The sequence below is a fragment of the Alligator sinensis genome, unplaced genomic scaffold (genome assembly GCF_000455745.1).
Source record: "Alligator sinensis unplaced genomic scaffold, ASM45574v1 scaffold633_1, whole genome shotgun sequence".
Taxonomy (NCBI): Eukaryota; Metazoa; Chordata; order Crocodylia; family Alligatoridae; genus Alligator; species Alligator sinensis.
The window spans coordinates 340,862-354,369 of record NW_005842280.1 but is presented as its reverse complement, the minus strand read 5'-3'; the positions used below and the strand labels follow the sequence as shown (position 1 = coordinate 354,369).

The 13,508-nt window shown below is 44.7% G+C and overlaps 1 protein-coding gene across 3 annotated transcripts in view; it reads right to left on the bottom strand.

Moving 5' to 3' along the window:
• The window catches only part of SYT14 (synaptotagmin 14), a 166,096-nt gene extending 155,638 nt beyond the window's left edge, over positions 1-10,458 (bottom strand). The window contains exon 1 of one of the 3 annotated variants that reach the window (XM_025209305.1): positions 10,368-10,458. Coding sequence is in view for 2 of the 3 variants with exons in the window: in XM_014521968.2 (XP_014377454.1) it covers positions 10,368-10,380 (13 nt within the window). In the remaining variant the exon portion in view is untranslated. The remainder of the gene's footprint in view (positions 1-10,367) is intronic. The other 2 variants (XM_014521968.2, XM_014521969.2) reach the window with 2 other exon arrangements.
• Positions 10,459-13,508: the final 3,050 nt, after the last annotated feature.

Below are 13,508 nucleotides of genomic sequence, written 5' to 3'. Positions count from 1 at the left end.
TAAAGATTGTTTTACTTACACCGTAGGTGGTCGCGGTGCAGGCAGGAAAAACTTTCTTGAGTTGCAGTTACAGACAAACACAAGTGGAGTTTGCTAGGCTCCGCAAAACAAACACGACAGAGCTCTGGATACCCTTGACGAGCGCGCAAAAACCGTAGATACGTCTTAAGAAGAATTTAACGAATGGGACGGGAAGAGGTTGGTGGTTGATCAGGCCGCCAAACTCCTCTGAGACGCACACAAAGTTCTATTACTCTGCCGCGTGCTCAGAGTCCCCGCGAGATAGTTGTGGAGTCCTCTACAACTTGAGCGGAAACTGCTCTAACCTTTTATACGACTAGCAAGCCAATCGCTAGCCGCCACGTGGGAATAATTTAGAAACAGCCAATAGTGGGAAACAAATTTACATACGGGTGGCGGGAACTCCTTTGCACCAGGGTTTTCTCTTTGCAGCTGAGAATTGCACCATGCAAAGAAAGCTCCATGTGGCAGGAAATAATTCTGCAGTGCCAAAGCGCACACACAATCATTGGGTCATGACAATAACATCTTATAAGTGTGCTGCCAGTTACTACTACCCAAGTGCGGCACCCTGCACTTGTCAGTATTGAAACATATCCTGTTTTTGTTAGCCCACCCTTGCAACCTATCCAGGTCTTGCTGCAGTCTTTCCCTCCCTGTTAGCGTGCCCACCTCACCCCAAATGTTGGTATCATCAGCAAATTTAAACAGGTTGCTTTTCACCCCGTCATCCAAATCGCTGATAAAGAAATTGAACAGTGCAGGCCCAAGGACCGAGCCCTGGGGGACTCCGCTGCCCACTTCCCCCCAGGTCGAATATGACCCATCCACCACCACTCTCTGAGTATGACCCTTCAGCCAATTTGCTATCCATCTGACTGTGTAGGCATCAATGCCACAGTCGCCTAGTTTTTTAATGCGGATGGGGTAGTCAACAGTGTCAAAGGCCTTGCTGAAGTCCACAAAGACTACATCCATGGCGACACCTGCATCCAATGCTTTTGTGACCTGATCGTAAAAGGCAATCAGGTTGGTCTGACATGACCTGCCCCTAATGAAACCGTGATGGTTGCCCTTAAGCATCATCCCTGATGCCGGCCCATCGCAGATGTGCTCCTTGATGATCTTCTCAAGGAGTTTCCCCAGGATTGAGGTAAGACTGACAGGCCTATAGTTGCCCAGGTTCTCCCTCCTCCCTTTTTTAAAGATGGGGACCACACTGGCTATCATCCAATCATCTGGCACCTGGCCCGAGCACCACGAGCGCTCGTAAAGCTGTGCCGAAGTTTGTTTTGACGTTCATCCCATGAACTATTCTTAAAGGCAACAATGATATCATTAAATTTTATAGGTGCACAAAACCACATCCTGGAACTTAAAGGCAAGCAGCAGTAAATTGGAACAAAATACCATGCTCTCCTGAAAACTTCACATACTGTATAACACAATAGACATTTAAGAAGAGAATTCCTTTACAGCCCTCTTTATTAAGTTAGCAAGAAATCCCATGCAAAATGCACTGAACATGCACAAGATTATGTTTTTCAGGGGTAATAAACCCGTCAAACAAACAGAAAATTTCATGGCAACTTTTAAAAGGCATGTCTTCTTAATGTGGGTTATATCATTTTCAAGTTTCCACTCATTTTTAGTTTGGCTATAAAACCACTAAAAAATAGAAAGAAACTTTGCAATAATTTATTTTATAAATTGGAACATAATTGTTTCACTCCCCTTTTGCTCAAAAATAATTGAACGCTTTTGGCTCAAATATATTTTAGGAAGAAAAATACCTGGACAATTTCAGCCTTCAAAAGTGCAAGATTCAAAGCATCACAAGCTGATTGGAACATAAATACTTAGCAGCGGCAGTCTTTTCCTTTCATACGAATACTATGTTTTAAAACGACTGCTTTATTAGCTTCTCAGCTTTAAGGATTCATGCTCCTCCTATTCCACAGGCTTTCATCACAAAAGTTGTTATTATCTGATCATATAAGTAGTAACAAGCACTAAAATAATCTCTTCTGTTTGGTATAGGGGTTTTTTTTTCCCCAACTGAAACCTACAAGACAACGGTGACCCAACAACAATGAAGTAGCTGAGCAACGCCAAATTTAATTTGTTTTTTAACTGTATATTGGGTTTGATCCTTCTTTCACTGAAGTAAATGCCAAACTTCCATTGAGTACAACAATAACAGAAAGACCCCAATTGACTTGGCATAAGTGTCCCAAAGTGCACACCATAATAGATTAATCTGGCACAAACCTGACTACAGGAAGCCCCAGAGCACCAAGTTTCTCCCTATTATGCTGAAATTTGCCCCGAGGAACAGACTGAGGTTGCCCTGGGATAACTCCAACAAGTCTCAGCTCCACTACGCCTATACCAGACCCTGTAGTGGCAGGGAAGGAATCTCTGCCAGCCCCAGGTGGCCACCCCACTGAGGTATGAAATAATTTTTAGGTGCCCCTTCCCATGGAGAAGGCTAGTCTAGAATATCACTCACCTAGTAATCTCTCTTTCCAGAGGCAAGCAACAAAAAGGTTTATTGCCCAAATAGAAGGACTACACAAGCCAAACTAACAACAGATTTGGAGATTGAAAGACAAACCAAGAGAAGGTCCTTATTCTCTCATCTAGCTACACCTCAGCCTTCTTGAGAGTCTTGCCAGCATCACCAGAAACCAGCCTTTCTGACAATTTCTGCCAGCCTGACCGCTGGGGTCTCCCCGACACTTCCCAGCTCACAACCAACTGCCAAACTCCTTCCAACCAGCCCAGCCCCCAGTCACAACAACTCTCTAGAATGCTTTGGTCTGCTGAGGTGTGTGGCATTCATTTGACTGGATGGGCCCCTCAGGTGTTTTTGCTATGCAGGAATTGATTTTCCCATTACAGGTAGACAGTGCTCTAGGGTCCAGCCTCTTCTGTCCATGTCTGAGAAAGGTAAATCTTCTTGCCCTAAAGTCACAGTAGTAAGACAGATTTAGCTGTTCTGCCCAGTCCCTTTCCCTGGTTAAGCCAAAATTATCCAAATATCCAGAATTATAAGATATATAGATAGCAGTGGTATTCAACCTTTTGGTGGGGCCAGTCCATGAGCTGGATCAGACCCATATGCCTGGATTCAGACCACACTGCCTCTGCCAGCCCCCACATGCTGGGCTTGGGAGCCCAGGACCCTGCACCGCCTCTGCCCAGCCTCACATGCCAGCATTGGGCTCCAGGCCTCCGCCAGGCCCTGTTCTACCCTGTCCACCAGATCCAAGATCCCCCAGAGCCATGGTCTGCAAGGAATCCTACAGAACCATGAGAAACCCACAGGGTGGATAATAAGGTGCCGCGGGCTGGAGCTGGCCCTTGGGCCAGGGTTGAACACCCCTGATATGTATAGACAGCATAATATAATATCTACAGTGATGATAGTAATATAAATGGATACAGGATAACAATGACTTTCCAGTGACACCACACATACCATATCAGTACAACGAAACACACAAGAAACCATTCATGACACTGAACTGACTTACCATAAGTTTCCCAAAGTGCATACCATAAAAACAAATGGTCTGGTAGACTCTCTCTCTCCTGTCTTGTTCATGATCATATGTCCCACTTTTCCTTCTATTCAAGATTCCATAATGATATAGCCTTTCTGTGATAACTACAACTTGCATTACAAAATAGTATCAGGACATTATTTTAGCTTTAAGACAGGAGTGTCAAAGTCATCTGGCCCTGCCACGGGGCCAGAATAGGGGCCCAGAACCTATTGAGAGCTAGATCAGGCCCACAGATCAGCCCCCACACACCACATACAGAGCGCATACCAGAGATGCATGACCGCAAAACCAGACTGGCACATACTCCATGTGGTACACAGAGCTGGAACTAGATGCATGCTACACAGAACACACAGGCCCAGTCCAGGGTGCACACTATATACAGGGCTAGTCTGGTGTTGGCACCACATACATCAGGAACCCCAAACTGGTGTTATGTGCTGCCTAAACAGGCTTCTGCCCCATGCACTATACAGCACATGCCAGACCAGCCCCACATGCTGCACGCAGCACATGGAGTCTGAGTCAATGCATGTTGCACATGGAATGCAGGGCTGGTCCAAGACCCACAGGCAGTATCACAGGCTGGATCACAGGGCCGACGGGACGCATCTTTGACACCCCTGGTTTAACAACCTAGTTAATACTAGTGTGATTATTACAAGAGAAAGGATGAGATCTAGAACACATTATGAGTAAAGAAACTGTATATCACACCACTGGTTCATGAGCCAAAAATTCTTATATAATAATAAAGGGCTTAGTCTGTCTGTCTGTCTAGCCATAACACTCTTGGAGCACATTGATTGGTTAGTGAAACAGCCAATCAGAGTGCGGAGCACCGCCATGACAGCGGGGATGGAGCAAGGGGGCAAGGCCAGGGGCACTGGCCTCACCTCTCCCTCCCCCCCCCCCAACTCCATCCCTGCCATCACAGTGGCACTCTGCTGCCTCCAAGAAGCAGGACTAGGAGTGGGGAATGGCATGGCCAGTGGCACTGGAGGCGGCAGCAGCACGGGATGCTGGCACAGGAATACAGAGGGACAAGCTTCCCCCACCTGCCGCCCCCCAAAGCAGCAGCAGCAGGAGGTAGTCAGTGGCAGCGCTCCGTCCCCGCTTGCCCCACCCTTCCACCGTCATTCTTGACAGGCAATTGGCTGGTAGTTTAAGAACTTCTGCTCTAAAATGGGGCTGTCCAACTTCTGGGCAGCCAGGGACTGCATGCCAAGCAGACCACAGAGGCCACACGGATGCCCCCCCATTCAGCTTCCATCCCCTACATAGCACAGGCAGCCCAGTGCACCCCACTCTGAGCTTGCACAGAATCACCAGAACTACCTCCCCTCTTTCTTCACCCAGTGCACACCACCCAGCTTCCACCCACATGCTGTGCAGGCACCCCACCCCCAGAAGAGGCAGCCTGGTGCAGGCAACTGGGAGGGAGCAGTTGCTGCATATAAGCCACACACAACTGGAAGAGGAAGCTAGGAGCTTAGCATTCCCCGCCCCCCCCACCCTGTTCTGCATGAGCAGATGCACAGCACAGGCAACTTCACAGGACAGGCAGCCTGATTCCCACCATGTGGCCAGGAGGGAGGAGGTTGCTGCACATGCAGCAGGAAAAGGAGGGTGCTGGGCCACCCAGACCTTTCCCAACAACGTACGCAGCAGAAGCAGTCCAGCTCCCCAATCTCCTGCCTCCCCACCCAGCATAAACAGCTGTATTCTCTCCTATAGGCACACAGGACACTTTTACACATGCTAGGGGGTGGGGAGGGCTCTAATTAGAACAGCTCCAAGAGCCACTTTAATTAAAGTGCAGTCACATCTCATACATCAGTGTTCCTGTGCTGAAAAATGGCTGCAGGAGTGCTTGAACTAAAACTCATTCAACAAGGTTTAGTTCAAGAACCCCCACCATTTTTCAGCATGGGGATGCTGATGCACAAGATACAGAAGGCTGCTGGAGCACAGCAATTGATTAATCGAGTCTGCTCCAACACGCCAGAATTTCAGTTTTTGGGAGTAGCCATAGTAGTCTCTACCACAGTTGCATGCACTACCCCACCTGCGTTGAGGTCAGCCCAGCTCCATTTGCTGCAGGTGCAGCTCAGGCACTCCAACCCCTTCCCAGCTGCTGGAATAGGAGCAAATGGGGAGGGAGAACAGCAGCTGGGTGGGAGCCCACCAGCTAGACAGATCTGCTCCAAGATACATTTCCACATATAGAGAAACGTACTATTTCTTTCCTTTGTAATAAGTAGAAATTTGCACATTTTTCAAAGGCTTTCTGCCTTAATGCATCTAAAAGGAGGGAAAACAGCAACAATAAGGAAAAAAAAATATCTGAATTAGTGGGTATGTGTGTTCAGCTACTTAACATCACTAAATCACCAGCCTTTATGTGAAAGTACATTGAGTAATACTCTGGGGTGCCAGGATTTCATTATTCTTAGTACATATTGGAATAGTTTTGTTCGTTTTTTAATGACATTAATTATTTTTTCAAACCATTTTCAATTATTCCAAAGAAACAAAATGAACACATGGAATCCAATTTTCTATGATTAGGACAGACTTAGGGTCTGATTTTGAGAAGTCCCAAACAATCATAACTCTTAACTGAGACCAGTAATAATTCCGCCTTGGACAGACAGACTTCATTTTCTCAGATTTGGTATATGATATAAATAACACTTCTGGTCTCAATCTAGTTTCCCCATTTATCAATATGTAAAATGGGGATGCTACCACTAGTTCAACCCAGGGATGCTCTCAAACTTGTTTACATTTTTTAAAGCACTAAAGATTGGGTTTTTTTAAAAATACTTAGGCTATCTACAGATGGACATACTATTCTGATCTCAGTAGAACTTAGGCACCTAGTGGGATTTTCAAGTGTCCAAGTACCTGCAAAAACCTGTCCCTAAAATGTTACAATGACAGCATGACAGAAAAGCCAATAATAAAATTAATAATACCATATTCAGTGCACAGCTTGGATACTGCATCTTAAATAATGCATGGGATCTCACACAGAATGAAAGGGATAAAAAATTAATATGCCACTCTCCAAACAGTGAGCACTATCCACCCTGTGCACTGAATAAGGATGAGGCCCTATTAGGAAAATAAGATATAACAACGTAATTTAAGACTGTATCCTAACGTATATGTGCAAGCAAGCCAATTTAAGATTGTACAAGCAGCATTTAATATGGCATTCCCTTCCCTTGCTGACTTTGCACTTAATGTAGTCTTTTTGGATGCAGTACATCACTTTTTTTCCCAGGATTTGCTAGCATTTGTTTTGTAGTTTTAGAAACCTTAGTTTTAGAAACTGCATCTAAACAATGCAGTTCTTCTTGTCCAGCTTTTGAATCACAGTAGCTATGTCAAACTCTTTCCAATCTATGAAAACCTCTGCTTCACATAGAATCAAACATTAGGATCAGAAAAGACTATTTCATCCACCCTACTAACCCATCACATTTCACAGAACTAAGCACTTCATCATTCTACTTAGACTGTATCTACAAAGATTCTGGGGGGAGAGGGAGTTCTGCAAATAACTTATTATAATGGTTAAAAAACTGCATGAGCACTATCACTAATGTAGAATAGCTGCTTCTGGTTTGTTTGCTTTTTACCACCTTATTAGCTAATCCTAAAAGATGTAAACACCTGAGATATATGACAAGCACTCAAACCACTGGTTTCACAGCAATGTCAGAAGACTTAAAAAAAAAAAAAATCCAACACCTCAGGGTAGTTAAATATCACTAACCTGCCCTCAAATATCTACCTATCTCCTAGCAATCTAGGTCATTACTAAATTGCTCTTTACCATTAACAACACTTTCCTATTGACCAAACTGTTCTTTCCTTCCCTTAAGGATATTTAGCCTCTTCCTAACACTTTCATTTATACTGTTAAACTATAGCCATGCATAAACCATAACATGTCTCTCTCCAAAGTCCTCTCTACATTTCACTACATGTTTTTACCCCCAAAGCACTTCCTCATATTTTTTTTGCTCTTGTCCTAGCTTTATTTTTATCCTTCCTAGATTATACAGGATCAAAACTGGACAAGATATTCCAAGTGTAATCTTGCCAAAGCTAAGGAAAAAGCCATATTATTCCTCAAGTCCTTTCTTTCCGTCTACAAGTGAAAACTGTATTGTCTACAAAATTTACTATCTATTTTTCTACAAAAGATATTTGTCAAACTTTCTAACTTCTAAGCAGTGATTCCCCCAATACATATACGTACCTTCTAGTTATAATCTTATACCATACACCACAATCAATACTGAACTAATCTCCCTCCTCAAAGTGAAACCCACAATAGGGAGCATATAATCAGAAACTCAGCAAGTCCAAACTGATGAATTCCAAACTACTTGAGGAAACAAATGTATACCTTCAGAGAATGGATGAGAAGTGTAGCCCAGGAACCTCACAAAGGCAGAGAATTCACAAAGATATTCAAATCCATCACCTCAGACTGTAAAGCCTTCATTCATTATGATCTCTGTACCATCCTCTTCATCTTTCATGCAGCACAGCTGGGGACTTGCTAGCACTAGCTCCTCAGCCAGACCCCCAGTTCACCCTTGGTTTAAGGGGCAAAGGGTGTGGAATTGAAATTAATCTTGCTATGTATGAAAAACAAATTAACTTGCACTGTGAATCTGAAGAAATCAGTGTTTCCTGGGATCTCCCAGTCTGAGCACTCTGCTTGCAATCACAGAGCCATAGTCCCACAACTTGCAGCAAAGTAGTTGCAATGGATTCACAGAGCAGTGTTCATATATGTTACTTTCAACGGGCACTGCAGAGGAATTGTGGGTTCCAGTTTGCTTTCAATTTTCTAAGCCCACAATTCTAATCTCTTGATTACTTTTCAGTGCGATACTACCCTCACCTGTGTTTACTATCCCTCCAATTCTGGTGGGGCCTACAATTTTTTAGTTAAATTTAACCTCTTTAGGGTTGGTAGAGACACTGAACAACACCTTTCTTGTATAAATCATCCATATTGTACCTTGCACTTGACATGCTACTCATTTTGTAGACAGAGAAAGAAAATATACAAGCATGGTTGTCAAAAGCAATGTTTTAGTCTCATGCAAGCCAACATCTTTCCTATTTAGTTGCCCTCTGTCATTTCTTATTTTTAAGGTTGCATATGCCAAACCCATATTATCCATCAAACATTATTTTAAGTTAATATAACTTTTTAAATGACATCTACCCTCCCCATAACCACTTTGTATGATTATTTTAAGGCAGCGGTTCCCAAACTCTAACAGATTGCACACCACCAATTTAAAGCAATACAACCATAGGTACCACCAACAAATTTGTGTCATATAAAGTAATTATAATAAGTCTGTTAATGCATACCACTGACAGGCTGTCTGTGTACCAGTGGTAGTACCTATACCACAGATTGGGAACCACTGCTTTAAGGAGTCATACGAGCAAGTTTTATAATGGCAGTACAAAAGTTAATTTCAACAGGAGGAACGCTTTTTCAAACAAGTTTGGGTTTGTTAGTAACCAAGAAATTACCGTATTGAAAAAAGGAGCTGTAACTATTTTCACTGACCAAAACGTATTTCACTGGCCTTGCTCGCAACAACTCTTAATATAGGGGCTTTGCTTTACAATAAGACCTGTACTTCTTCCTGCCACGGTTAATAGGAACTTAAGTGTCTAAGAGCAAGGGACAATTAATTTCAATGCCACACAGTACAATTGCCACGCTGGCTTTAGGACAATTCATTTCCACTCCAACATACCGGAAAAGAATCAAATCAATACTTAGCATCTCAGCTCCATGACTAGAGTGTGTGCGTCTGTGTCTGTCTCTCAGATGTAAATGATGGGCCAGATTTTCAAACGTGCTTAGGCCACTTCCTACAAATGCCTAAATGAGAGCTGAGCTCTACTGAACAGCGAGAGTCACAACCAGAAACACAGTGTGCATGTGGGCATATAACGTTTTAAGTAGTAGCATCCCTCCTCTTCCTACCAAAAAAACAAAACAAAACAAAAAACACCCCAACAACAACCACCGCAGGTAGAGATCAAAGGGCAATCTTTTCAGATATAACAATTTCTCGCAAGGATGGTGAGGATGCACTGGCTCCACACAGTCAAGTCTGGGGCACCACCAACTATTTGTATCCAAGCGGATTTATTTATTTTCAAGATCCGCTTCACCGCACCACGTTGGAAACATGGGCCCAAGTCCCAGGGAATAGTTTTAAACTGACTTGTGGAAAAGTGGGCTCCCTGCTGTTACACAAAAGGGGCTTAAGGTGCAAAGGTGGGGGGTTGGGGCTGGAAGCTGACCCATCACTCCTCTCCCTCCAGCTCTCAGCCTCCAAGCTGCATTCAGGCAGGGGTACCGGGGCCTGGCGGGCGGGTGGCAGCGCCAGCACAGCAGCGATGCCGAACTCCTCAGGGAGCAGCTGCCCCGCTCCCTCCTCTGCCGGGGCCGGGCGGGGCACGGGAGCCGCCTTCGCCTGCTCCCCGCCTCAGCCCGCGGCCTCCAGCAAGACCAACAGGTGCCCCCCCCGCGGGTCCCGCTTCGGTCACGAGGCGGGGGAAAGCAACGGACCAAGTGCCCCCCAGGGCCGGGCCGAACCGAGTCCCCCGCCCCCGGCCCTGCGCGCCCCCGGCCCAGGCGCTGCAGCCGCCTTCACCGCCCGTCCCTGGCACAGCCCCGGTGGCGGGGGAGCCCGTTATTGGCCTACTTACCATCAATCGCCATGATCTTCCAGGTGGGCCGGCCCAAGCGGCGCGCGCGCAGGAGACACCACGCTGACAGGCAGAGCCCGGCGCTGCCGCGCGCCGTTAGAACCAAACGGTTGCCCCGCGGCGGTTGGGCCGGCGTTCCAGCGCCCCGCCCCCTTTCTCTCCACTCCGGGAGGCACGTGCGGGCCGCGCGCGCCGCACCTTGGACAGCGCCGAAGCTCTTGTCACCGGCCTTGCCGTTTTAATTTCCCACCCCTGCTCTTCAGCGCGGACGCCCTAAACTAAAAGAAGTTTAGCCCTCTTTTGTGCCAGAGCGAAAAGCAGCTTCCCCCCCCTCCACCCCCCAGCTTTCCCACCCAAAGCAGGCTTCCTTCCCACGCCCCAAACGGGCAGGCTTCCCAAACGCTGCTCATCTGGCACCAGCAGCTGAGCCTCCTAGAAATTGTTGGGCGAGGGCCAGGTTTTGTTAGAAAATAGCGATATTTCCAAGGACGGGGGGAGGGGGCTTGTTTTTTTCCAGCTTTTCTGTGGGTTGTTTCCATGCTAGGATGGCTTCCAAGAGAAAACAACTACGATTTGTTTTTAAGCTTCAAAGGAGTGTAAAAAATTGATGCTGTGGCCGCAGCAGTCTGGAAATAACGGGAGAGGCAGGGATTTCTTAGGGTAATAGCTTTGGTTAGACCTACTCCATTGCTGATGTTTGTCAAACTGATATAACTGCTCATGTCAAGTTTTCTTCAGTTCTAGGGAAGCCAGTCAGTCTCTGACAGTTGCCAAGGCAGAGGCAGGACTTTTGGCACAGTTACTCCTGCTACAGGCTGTTGTAGCACTGCACAGTTGGTCCCATAGCAGATACCACCCTTCTTGCCTCTAGTGTAAATTTTAAGACCTAAACAAGTGCATGTCTGCAGGAGCAGTGCCTAGGAGTGTAGGCATGTGTTCCCCACCTCTAAATAAAGGGATGGAGAGACTTGCAGTAGTTTCCACAGCTCCACAACAGGCACTTTTTAAGATGTATCAGGGGAGTGACCCTTCCTTGTCCACTGCTACACCTAGCTTTCACCCCCATCTTCTCCCCTGCTACCACTTCCCCTACCAGCTACTGCTCCTACTCTGTCTCCTTCTGCTCTATCCCCTACATTGCCCCTATTATCCAAACCCCCTTTCCATAACCTTCTAGCTTCCCCTTTGAGTTCCTTTCCACCACACTCTGAAGAGATTTGTCTTTTTCAGTTCATGGACATCAACAGAGGTTGTACCGAGAGAGAGAGAAAGAGAGAGAGGTACAATTTCCCTGTTCTCAGTTCCTATGACCAATGCCACAGGCCTGTGCAATGAGTAACTGTGGAAAAAATCCTGCCTCAGCCCTGGCAGCTTAAAGCTGAACTATGAGAGACTCAATGGACTTCCTAGAACCAAAAGAGGATCCGATATGGGCAGATCTGTTATATTAGTTTTATAAACATCAAATGGTATATTATATAGACTGTGCATATGACATTATAAATACACACACACACACACATTATATATTATATATATAAATGACATAGGAATGTCATATGCACAGTCTGGTCCTCATGAAGGAACAGAGGGATCGGAGCATGCCTATTAAAGACTGACTGTTCAGAGAATTTAGCTGCCAAACTATAGCAAGTCACAAATTAATATATTTGAAGATATTTCAAAAGCTTAAGTTATCCTAAAATTCAGAGCTTCTAGTTTTCATAGGGAGACTTACCACTACTGTGCCTGGGTGAGGTCAGCACAGTTAATATCTTACTTGCATGAGTACTATGTTTACAACTATTTTTTAATTGTGATTAAAACAAACAAGATTGCACCTGTACAATCCCTGTCAAATGTATTTCTGTCCCAAATCCTGGGGGTACTAATGCCACTCTACTAAATAGCAGTAAGAATTTGGAAAAAATCAACAAACAAACGTTTCCAAAAAATGAGGTTTTGCCCATAACTAGAACATTTTTTCTGACACATTTGGCCAAATAATAAGCAACTGTAAACAAGGGAAAGTATCAGGCAACCTTCTCAGGTTCTCCTACACACTCCTACAGAATCTACCAGCCTTGAAGTTTTCTATATACTTTGCCTTGTCCCTAACCATCATCTTGTCAGGTTGTTTTAGAGCTGGTTCAAAGCTCAGCATAAAGGAGTCCACTGTTTCCAAGCATTTTACCTGTTTCGTCTCTTGTTACTGATTTTTTTTGGGGGGGGGGAGGGAACTATATCCAAATTTTGGGGGGTAATTCCATAATCTTGCAAGCCATCAAAAATAAGACTTTCCATGGACACAGAAGTTCACCCACACAGAATCAGGGCTAAAGTTTGCAAGACATTTCTCAGTCATCCCAAATTAGTGGAACAAATGTTATTTCATTGAGGCACCCATGCATACTATTAATATTTTGTGAACGCAAGTTTGTATCATTGGAAAAACTGCTGAATGTATAGAATTAATGTTTGCACAAGTGAAATGGTAACTGGAGGTTTTGGTGGAGTCCCCATTTTTCCAAACACTGTTAGTTTCAAGAAACTTATCATTTGGCTTAGGAAGGAGTCTCATGACTGGACTCATAGGGTCATGCTACTTTCACGAAGACGTGTTTTGGCACAGATTTGTGAGGAACCCTGCACGTGCTGCTTGCCAGCACACTCCTGTTAGCATCTTACTTTCAGGAGTACTGCTATTACTTTTGACTGAAGCACAATAATTGGACACTGCTACCACGCCCTGTACCTTATCTTTTAAAATGTAGTATTGAAATCTGAAAAGAAACACAGCTTGAAATCAATTTTTAACATGTTTTTGTCCCTATAAATCAGATTATCCCTCAATATACAATGGATAAATTTGATAAATTGAGCCCTATAATATAACTGCATATAATCGCCTTCTGTACTAATACAACTGGTCTTGTATGTCAGATTCTTTGTATTAAAACTGAGCCATTCAATCAATCAATCTAGAATGTTGTTCTAAGATGTTGTTAGCCTGTCATTTGTACAAGAAAGCAATAGTGTACAATATCAAGCCAGCTCATCACATGATCTTGTAACTATGCAGAGAAAAATTCAGTGATACACTAATACATTAATAGAAAGTTGATTCATAAGTGAGCAGTA